This window comes from Equus przewalskii, chromosome 1 (assembly GCF_037783145.1).
Source record: "Equus przewalskii isolate Varuska chromosome 1, EquPr2, whole genome shotgun sequence".
NCBI classification, from domain to species: Eukaryota; Metazoa; Chordata; class Mammalia; order Perissodactyla; family Equidae; genus Equus; species Equus przewalskii.
The window spans coordinates 127,498,731-127,509,557 of NC_091831.1; the positions used below are offsets into that span (position 1 = coordinate 127,498,731).

At 37.4% G+C, this 10,827-nt stretch overlaps 1 protein-coding gene across 2 annotated transcripts in view; it reads left to right on the top strand.

Moving 5' to 3' along the window:
* Window positions 1–7,064, top strand: part of CLPX (caseinolytic mitochondrial matrix peptidase chaperone subunit X) — a 36,584-nt gene extending 29,520 nt beyond the window's left edge. For both annotated transcript variants that reach the window (XM_008531698.2, XM_008531699.2), the window contains 4 exons: window positions 68–367; window positions 1,999–2,091; window positions 3,635–3,741; window positions 5,297–7,064. In XM_008531698.2, coding sequence (XP_008529920.1) covers window positions 68–367; window positions 1,999–2,091; window positions 3,635–3,741; window positions 5,297–5,387 — 591 coding nt within the window. In that variant the 3' untranslated portion in view covers window positions 5,388–7,064. The remainder of the gene's footprint in view (window positions 1–67; window positions 368–1,998; window positions 2,092–3,634; window positions 3,742–5,296) is intronic.
* Window positions 7,065–10,827: the final 3,763 nt, after the last annotated feature.

Below are 10,827 nucleotides of genomic sequence, written 5' to 3' on the forward strand. Positions count from 1 at the left end.
CACGCAAAGTACTTAGTACAATGCAACTTCATTCTACTGTTTGTAATACCTGTTTTTCCTTTGGCAGTATCTTGGATTTGGAACACCGTCTAATCTGGGAAAAGGTAGAAGGGCTGCAGCTGCTGCAGACCTTGCCAATAGAAGTGGAGAATCAAATACTCACCAAGACATTGAAGAAAAAGATCGGTTATTGCGTCATGTAGAAGCCAGAGATCTCATTGAATTTGGCATGATTCCTGAGTTTGTGGGACGGCTGCCTGTGGTAGTTCCTTTGCATAGCCTAGATGAGAAAACACTTGTACAAATACTAACTGAGCCACGTAATGCTGTTATTCCTCAGTACCAGGCCTTATTCAGCATGGATAAGGTTCGATTTTCATTTTTCATACTGGTTAATTTATGGGTTTTTTGCTGTTGAAACTCTGCATACATTAGCCTAACAAATTAAAAGGCAATCCTGCTCACCTGGAATACCAGCCTATTCCTCACTAAATGTGGATCTAGGAATCCGGGAAAGCACATTTTGTTATTTTGTTATGTTAGACATTTAGGAGTTGGCTTTATTTTTTCTTAATTAAAATCGTCATTGTAGCTTAAAGCCCAAGGATATATATAGAGAGAAATTATGCCAGCAGCCTACTCCCAACCCCTCAAGCTAGACACACAGGATTGTCCTTTCAGTCTTGATATTGTAAATGCTTTTGTTGTGACATACTCTGTATACTTTTTTATATTTTTGTCTAAAGTTTTGTTAGCTCCCACATCTACTCTGCAGCTGGACTCCTGGAGGTCACTCAAGACCACACATCCAATCAGATAGCAAATGTTTTGGGTTTTATGAATTTCGTGTCTCTAAATAGTCTCCTCGTCTCCGTTGCCACTGCCACTGCCGCTACCTCAAGTCAAGCTCCTTTGGTATTCTTCACCTTGACCCGTGCATTTGGTTCCTAATTGGTCTTTGTGGCTCAAGTCTGTCTCTGACGACCACCATCAAAATATCGTCATCTTCCCCTTTACTTCCAGAATGGAATATCTTTAAGTTATTGAGCACAGTGCCTAGGAAATAGATATTAAGTTCTTAATAAGTATTTATTGAACAAATAAATACAAACTAATTATCTTACTCCCCTCCTTAAAGCCCTTCAGTGGTCCCCTTGCCTTATTTAGATGCCCCAAGATTGGTGCTCCCATGGCACCATGTACATACACTATGCTGAAAATGCTAGTTTGCTAATTTGTCACCACCCAGTAGACTAAGTTCCTTGGGGACAAAGATGGTGTCTAATTCATCATTCAGTCTCTAGTATATAAACACATAGGAGTTCACTAAATGTTGAATAAAGTCCTAGAAAGTCCATGTTGATCTAGAAAACGTCTTCAAGGAGTGAGGACAGACTTGTGATTTGTAATACTGAATCGTCTCAGGTTAGTTGATCGAAACAAGTGCTTCTTGAAGGCAAATTTCTAAAGAACCATGAGAGATAATTACCTCACTTAAATTTTACATTTTCTGGAGGTAGAAATTAATAACCAAAAGTTGTTTAATTCCAAGATCTTGTGAAATCTGATGTTCCATAGTATTTTGATTTTTTTTGGTGTGTTAAATTCTCAATAATTTGAACTCTACTATTGAAGTTTGTGGTAATTTAGAGAGACTTGTCTAAAGTTTTAGCTTTCTTCTATAGGATGAGAAGGTTAGTAACACTCTTTAAAATGAATGGTTTTTAGGAAGAAAGTGATAGTCTAAAAATCCTTTAGTCTGAAAGGGGATAGACATAAAGTTTCTGACCCTGTGTTTCTGAGTATTGGTGAATCAACGTACTTAATCCTCTGGAACTTATTTCTTTATAAACTTAGGGCATCAGGCCCTTTTCATTCTAAAGAGAGCAGTAATGGTGGCAGATAGTAATAGTTAATAGATCAAATGCTATATGGTTATATTAGGAAAATATCATCAAGTATTGTCTAAGTTTTTATTTCTTTTGAATGTATTTGTAGTGTGAACTGAATGTTACTGAGGATGCTTTGAAAGCTATAGCCAGGTTGGCACTAGAACGAAAAACAGGTGCACGAGGCCTCCGGTCCATTATGGTAAGTTGGTGTTAGTGTACAAAAACTAGATTATTTCTTGATCTCTGTTTTGAGAATACTAAGCTTCTGTGTTTTTCCTTAGGAAATATATCCAGAGAATTGGTCTAATGTTATTTTCTGGTGACTTTTTTTTTTCCTCCTCTTTGGTCACAGTACATTATATTTTTCTTCTTTCTTTTTCTTTTCTTTTTTTAAAGATTTTATTTTTTCCTTTTTTTCCCCGAAGCCCCCAGGTACATAGTTGTACATTCTTCGTCGTGGGTCCTTCTAGTTGTGGCATGTGGGACCCCGCCTCAGCGTGGTTTGATGAGCAGTGCCATGTCCGCGCCCAGGATTCGAACCAACGAATCACTGGGCCGCCTGCAGCGGAGCACACGCACTTAACCACTCGGCCACGGGGCCAGCCCCTTTTCTTCTTTCTAAAAAGAAATTTTAACGTGTTTGCAACAAGGGACACACATATAAAACAATTAATGAAATAGAGAAAATCAGTATTTTGGGAAGGAGAGTTTCAGAAAATTCTACACAGGCTTTTTAACTAAGCCCCAGAGTACCTTCAGATCCGTTAAAATCCTCATTCTTGTTTGTTTGTTTGAAATTAAATTCCAGATATCATGACATTTTACTCCTAAATTCTTCAGTATGAAATGAACCCACTATTTTCTATTTTGTTACAAATCCTAGAAATCCAGCCTATTTTCAGCCACCAGCCACTCTCTTCCTTAGAGTTCTCTTCCCTACCCTGCAGGTCTTGCTGTACCGTGGGTTACTGTTGCCCTTCATGTTCCCAAAGCAAGCACATGTTCCTGTTCTCTTTTAAGGATTTCATTTCACTACTCTCATCTCAGTAGGACTTTTTGATCGAAACTACACATCCATCACAGACAGTTTGAGATTCTACTTTAATGAAGGCCTAGACTTCAGGTGTTACTGATGAAGGGCAAATTTGTAAACATGCAAACCAGAAGAGTAGGTAATACAGGTGAAACTTTTTAGGAAATTTGATGTACTTAACTGATATTTTCCTTAAGATGTAATATAATCCAGCCCCTACCTGTAGGTAAAACTAGTTTTCGTTAGTAAACAACTTTAGACCTACTGCAGCACTGGAAACAAATGCTTATTTGAAGTTATAGTTCAAGATTGAAGAGCTTGGTAGAGATGATTTAGGATTGAATAATTTTCAAAGTAAGGATTACCAGTTGACCTTCTTGGTGATAGAATATGCTAGGAAGGTTCTGAATAACATCTGAATCTGAAAGTATAGTCTTTTTGTGTGTGCATGGTGACCTAAGTAGGCAAAACTACAGACAAATAGCCTTCCCTTATAGAATGACTTCTCTCTGAATTTGGTTAGAAGCTGTTTTAATATGAAGAATATGAAAGCTTTTACAATGACTTTTTCAACACTCAGTTCCTGGTGCCTAAGAGGGACTCAATAATGATTGTTGAATTAATGAATTCAGTTGGTGGCCTAAAGAATACAAGTATTTTGTATGTAACTTCAGTTTTCCATGTAATTCATTACTTTTTATCTCTTTAGGAAAAGCTGTTACTAGAACCAATGTTTGAAGTCCCTAATTCTGACATTGTATGTGTGGAGGTTGACAAAGAAGTAGTAGAAGGAAAAAAGGAACCAGGATACATCCGGTAAGCTTATTGTCAAGCCAGAACAGAGCTAAAACTTAAGATCACATCTTTATTTCTATAGTTTATTGGTCTGTCATAAAAATTGTACAAAAACCCTTAGACTCATAAGGGAAGTGGTAATCTCATAAATTTTCTGTAGAAAAATGTTCAAATTTTGGTTTATAAAATAATAGTATTTCGTGAATCTTTTTGAAAATTTATCTTCAAAATTAGCTTCCACTTTTTTCCCCTAAGGAACGAGTATCAAAAGAGACATAAAAGTAATCCAAATAAAGACATTTAAATGAACTTTGCTGATTCTTAATTTGTGGGTAACTTGTTTCATGTCTTTCACAAGACCAAAATGTGGTTGACATTTTTCTCTCAGTTGTATCCTATCAGTTGACAAATTTGACACATTTTTCACTGCGTTATTTACCTATTCCAGGGATCAGCAAACTTTCTTGTCGAGGGCTAGATAAATACTTGAGGCTTTTACAGTATTGCAGCTACTCAGCACTGCCCTTCTAGCACGATGGCAGCCATAGATGGTCTGTAAATGAATGAGCATGTCTATGTTCCATTAAATCTTCATTTATGTAAACGGGCAATAGGCCTTACTTGGCCTGTAAGCTGTAGTTTACTGACCCCTGATCCATTCAATAAATATTTATTATACAGTGCTTGACGTTAATGTTACCTACACAAAAATTAGGTTCTGTTTTAACTAAGTCACAAGATATGTTACGTTTTATGTTTGCTTATCTTCTGAGATAACTTAGGAGGCAGTTGATTGGTTTTGAACGGCCTTAGTTGCTTGAAGAGACATAATCTTTTATTTTTATTGTATAATGATAGGAATATAGGAGTCGTGGTAGTCTGATTGTAGTCTTGACTAATTTGAGTCAAGTTGGATTTTGTTGGAAGCTGTCAACATATTTACCGTAGACGTGCTAAATGTCAAGCATTTGAGTTAACATAATAGATTCTACTTTTTTGCTGGAGAAATAGATTTTTTAAGCCTTCACAATTGAAGCCTTACTGTCAATTTATTTCAGTCATAAATTTGTTAGGGAAAATGTTGGGAAAATTACTTGCAACTCTTGGTTGTGTGGTCTAAGTGTCTCCAATATTTCACCACTAAGCAATGTTAAACACTATTGAAAGTGTTCTTAAGGGGCCGGCCCAGTGGCATAGTGGTTAAGTTTGTGCACTCCGCTTTGGCAGCCTGGGGTTCACGGGTTTGGATCCTGGGCACAGACCTACACACCACACCACTCATCATGCCATGCTGTGGTGGCATCCCACATACAAAATAGAGGAAGATTGGCATAGATGTTAGCTCAGTGACAATCTTCTTCAAGCAAAAAGAGGAAGATTGGCCACAGATATTAGCTCAGGGCCAATCTTCCTCACCAAAAAAAAAAGAAAAAAGAGAAGAAAAGTGTACTTAATATTTTGTGTGTATGTGTGGCTTTTCTAGGTAGTTGGGTTAATTTATCATTTTGAGTCTAGAAATCGTGTTTACCCCTCGTTTTTATTTATAAAAACAAAAACTGATTGCTTTTCATTATAGGGCTCCAACGAAAGAATCCTCCGAAGAAGAGTATGACTCTGGAGTTGAAGAAGAAGGATGGCCTCGCCAAGCAGATGCTGCCAACAGCTAAACTGTCAGACTTCTGTCCTGTATATAAAGCTTTTCCTTCTTTTGTTTAGGATTGTAACTCTCTACAGTCTGACATTAAAAGCATTGGATCTATCTTGGATATCATACATGGTCAGAAGCCTTTAGGAGAAAAATCAGATCATGTATATTAAGTAACATCACATTGATTTATACAGAGGACATTATGTGGACTTTAATGACACAATGTTCAGAGATAAAATGTACATTATTTTGGTTCAGTTTTTAAAAAATATGCTTTAACAAAATTCTTAGGAGTTCTTTCAAGCAGTGCAGTTGTTGCAATGACTGTGGATTTTACAATAATGTTGCTCTACAAATGGGAAAATAAATTCTTCAAAATTGAAGATTGGGATACCATTCTTTAGTGTTAACCTTTTTCTACTCCTATTTGTTTCCTGAAAATATTAGAATTTTATTAATGTTAAAAATTGGAAAAGGTATTTTCCATATAGTAAAAGTTTCATGGAAAAAGTACCCTGAAGAACCATATTTTGATGATTTGTTTACCTGTATTCTTAGTCTTATCTGCTAATGCATGACACTAACTTCCCAGTTGGTACTATAAAAAAGACCATTCTCTTGCCCACTTGTCTGATTTATTTGCCATCTTTGTCCCTTTTAGTACCATGAGTGAGCAGATGGAATTGAAGTCTGCCTTAAATCTTCAGAAAAAGACTACATCTAATTCTAAAGGTAGCATGTAACATCAGTCATAATAACAGCCATGTGCTGAACTAAATAAAATATCCTAATATTGTGCATTGACCTAAAGTACTCAGCTAGGTTTTTTTTGTCTTGTTTTTTGGTGCTAGATATTTGTCTAATTCTTTGGCTTCATAGAACATTAAAGAAAATCTTTGCTTTGCTATCAGCAGAAATGAATGTGTTCACACTAAAATATAAGTTATTAACCTTCATTAAAAAAACTAAATGGTGGGGAATTTAGGGGGCTTAAAAATGAAAATTGTTTTATTTGATTTCATAAATATTAAAATATTGGGTACTTTTTAAGCTTTTTTTCTTTCCTTCTATAATGTTGATAAAAGTTTCTATACTGTTCATTCAATTCAACCTCATTTGAAATTGTTTAAATCAGAGTACATTGAAATTTTTGTTTTAATTTTCTGGTGTATAGACTCTTGAGTTTTCCTTTTTTCCCCTTTTTCTTAGGAAAAGAATTTTAAGCTTATTAGCAAATTCTAAATCCTGTTGATGAAGAGTTGGGCTTTCTATGATGTAGTAAGAGATGTGAGATATCTATTTATAGCCGGAGTAGGAGCAGAAATGCACCTTTGCAGAGTGTTTAAGCCTGGTTGTTATAGTATGGAACAGACATAAATATCCTAGTCTCTCTAGTAATGGTTAAAGTTCTTCTCAGGAAGTCTTTCATATTATAACTGTTCATCATCTTTCCCTTATAGCATCATCATTTTCCTTTTTGTAGAGTGAAAATGGGAGTAGCTACTAAATATATTAAGAGTAATCCTCCAGAAATGAACTGGGAGACATTTTAGTTATAACAACTTACATTTGGTTTTGGAAGTTGTTAATAAAGCATAATCAATGTTTTTAAATGAAACACAACTGAGTATAACTACGATTTGTATCCTGAAACTTATGTTTTGGCATTTGAATAAAACAAAAGGACTAAGTAAAAGCCAGTGTGGTGGTGTGTCCATAATGCAGTGGCATTTCTACAAGGACGCAGATATCATGAGCTGCTTTATTCTAGTGATTAGTTAATACTTGGCACCTACATATCCTTCTAATAAATTCTTATAGTTGTAGATTCTACAGACAAAAAGTCTGTTATTCAAGTTTATGTTAAACATTTATTGAAAATCCTTACTTAAATATCCTGCATGGGCCCCACACTAGGAACAGAGTCCAAGCTTTTCAAAAGCTTAGCTAGTCTAGGAGGGGCAGCAAACACAAACATCAGGGCACTATAATAATGGAAGTGAGGTAGGTACCAGGTGTGGTGGTGGCCCAGATGGATCTGGAAGAACAAGTAGGAATTTGCCAGAAAGTAATGAGACCAAATCACAATCTCAGAAATGTGAAATAGCGGGGCCGGCCCTGTGGCCGAGTGGTTAAGTTCGTGCACTCCACTTCAGGCCCAGGGTTTGGATCTTGCGCGTGGACATGGCACCGCTCGCTGGGCCATGTTGAGGTGGCAGCCCACGTGCCACAACTAGAGGGACCCACAGCTAAAATATACAACTATGTACTGGGAGGATTTGGGGAGAAAAAAAAGATTGGCTACAGTTGTTAGCTCAAGTGCCAATCTGTTAAAAAAAAAAAAAAAAAGTGAAATAGCTAATAGGGAGCTTTAGGAATTGAGAGAGAGGCAACAAGTATGACTTCATATTACTGCTCTGAGATGACCATTTAATATATTCTGTATCCAACTGAAGACGTTACCTCATATATCATTGAGAAACCATGAGATGATGGAACTCATCTTCCCACCATCAAATCTATAAACCTACGTGCTTCAGCACCCAGTCTTTCTCTCCAGTTACAACTGAAGGGTCCCTCTTATCAAAACTCAATCACTGCACATTGTTATGAGGGGGTCCCATCGTCCCCTCTCATTTCTCAAGGCTTTGGTTCTTTCCTTAGTATCTCTACTACCTTATTGGTCTCCTTCCTTCTCCTGAATCATCCCCAGCAGCATCTAAATTCTGCCTAGTATTTTGTGTCCTATAGCAAACTTCCCAAGCTTACTTTGTTTGTCTTTCCAGCGACACCATAAGTTCCAGGAGGGTGGAGACCATGCCTGTTTTGTTAACTTTGACCAGCACCTACCATAGCGCTTCTTCTATATGGTGCTCCATACATTTTAAAACAAGTAATAGGATATCTTGTATGCCTGGTTGAGTTGTAATTTTATGCAGAAAGTAGTGGGGCATTTTTAAAAGGGTTTTAAACAGGAGAGTTGGGCATCATTAGATGTGTATCTTAGACTGTTGAGAAGGGAAGGCTCTGAGGAAGATGCAGGGAAGCATGACTAGAGGCCTACTCATGGATGTTTCTCCAGCACTTCTCCCTCCATCTCCTACCTCATCACTTTCCTGTTTTTCAGATCATTTCTCATCAGCATACAAACAAAACACATCTCTCTTGAACCCACATCCTCTCCACAATAAACTAAAAGTTGGTCTTGCTGTTTCCAGTTCTCTTCCAGGTGTTGATTCTGAGTGAGATGAGAAGCTGTTGGAAGGTTTTGCACAGAGAAATGACATAATCTGACTTAAGTTTTAAACGATCACTCTGGTTGCAGTATAAGTGAAGAGACTATACAGGAGCAAGGATTGAATCGGAGACACTTGGGGCTATTATAATAAGCCTGCCGGAAGATGGTAGATTGGGCTAAGGTGACAGCAGGGGAAGTGGAAGAGTGGTGGGTAAGTATTTTTGCAAATCTGATGAAAAGTGGTATCCTATGTTCTTCAATGGGGGAACTCAATATTATAAAGATGTCTATTCGTACATTAATTTATAAATTTAGTATTCCAGTAAAATACCAGTAAGTTTTTAAGTTGAAAATACGCAAGTGGATTTTAAAGTTCATATGGAAAAATAATGGTAAACAAGCAAAATAACATACACTCATATGGTGCTTACTCTGTGTCACTCTGTTCATTTACTGCAATAACTCTATGTGGTAGATACTTTTATCAACACTTCTTATCGATGAAACTGAAGCCCAGGGCTGGCCCCGTGGCTGAGTGGTTAAGTTCACATGCTCCGCTTCGGTGGCCCAGGGTTTCACTGGTTCGGATCTTGGGCGCGGACATGGCACTGCTTGTCAGGCTATGTTGAGGAGGCATCCCACATGCCACAACTAGAAGGACACACAACTAAAATATACAACTATATACCGGGGGGCTTTGGGGAGAAAAATAAAAAATAAAATCTTTAAAAAAAAAACTGAAGCCCAGAGTAGTTAAGTAGCTTTCCCAAGGCCACAACTAGCAGCCAGTATTTAATTCCAGGTAGACTGGTTCCAGAGCCTCTCCACTTAACCAATACACTGAAAGAAGAAGGGGGAAGGGGCTGCCTCTTCTATTAAAAAAATACTAAAAGCTTTAAAAACTTATGTGTGTACCAGTGTATGAATGGACAGACCAATGGAAAAGAATGTAAAGTCCAGATATGGGAATTTAGTATTGGAAAAAGTGATATTTCAGATTAGGAAAAGAATATTCAATAAATGGTGTTGACAACTGAGTTTCCATCTAGAAAATATAAAATTATATCCATACCTTACCCAATAAATTTTAAGATAAAAACTGAAGCCTTTAAATGTTATGTAGAGTATTACAAAGAGTATCTGAGAAGCACAAGAGGTCCCTTGGGAAGCAGGGTCAGGCTCAGATTGCTTCTCATGCTAAAGAGCTGGACTCTTACTCAAGGAGTCATCCGTTACTTTACTGCTTTGAAAAGTAAAGACCTAATCATGTGATGCTGGAGCAATTAGACATCCAAAGCAGGGGCGTTGGGAGGAACCTCCACCTAAGTCTATCACCTTATACAAAAATTAACTCACAATGGATCGAGGAGAAAACTTTCAGAGTCTAGGGCTAAGTAAAGAGTTCTTAGACTTGACTCCAAAAGCACGATCCTTAAAACGAGAAACTAAGTTGGTTCATCAAAATTAAGAACTTTTGCTCTGCAAAACTACCCTGTTAAGGGGCTGTCCCAGTAGCGTGATGGTTTAGTTCGTGCGCTCTGCTCCAGCGGCCCCGGTTCATGGGTTTGGATCCTGGGTGAGGACCTCTGCACCGCTCATCAAGCCATGCTGTGGCAGCAACCCACATACAAAATAGAGAAAGATTGGCACGGATATTAGCTCAGGGCCAATCTTCCTCACCCAAAAAACAAAACAAAACCCTGTTAAGAGGATGAAAAGACAAGATATAAACTGGGAGAAAATATTTGCAAACCACATATCAGACAAAGGACTAGTCTCTAGAATATATGAAGAACTCTCAAATCTCAACAGTAAAAAACCGAAGAGTCTGACTAGAAAATGGGCAAAAGACATGAGACATTTCTATGAAGAGGATATACACAGGGAAAATATGCATATGAAAAGATGTTCAACATAATTAGCCACGAAGAAAGTGCAAATTAAAACCACAATGAAAAAACCCACAATGAGATATCACTACATACCCATCAGGATGTCTAAAATAAACAATAACAAAAAATGCTGGTGAGAATGTAGAGAAACTGGATCACTCATATATTATTGGTGGGAATGTAATGTGGTGCAGCCACTCTGGAAAACAATTTGGCAGTTTCTTTAAAAACTAAACATGCCACTGCCATAGGACCCAGCAATTGCACTCCTGGGTATTTATTCCAGGGAAATGAAGGCTTATGTTCACACAAAAACCTGAATACGAATG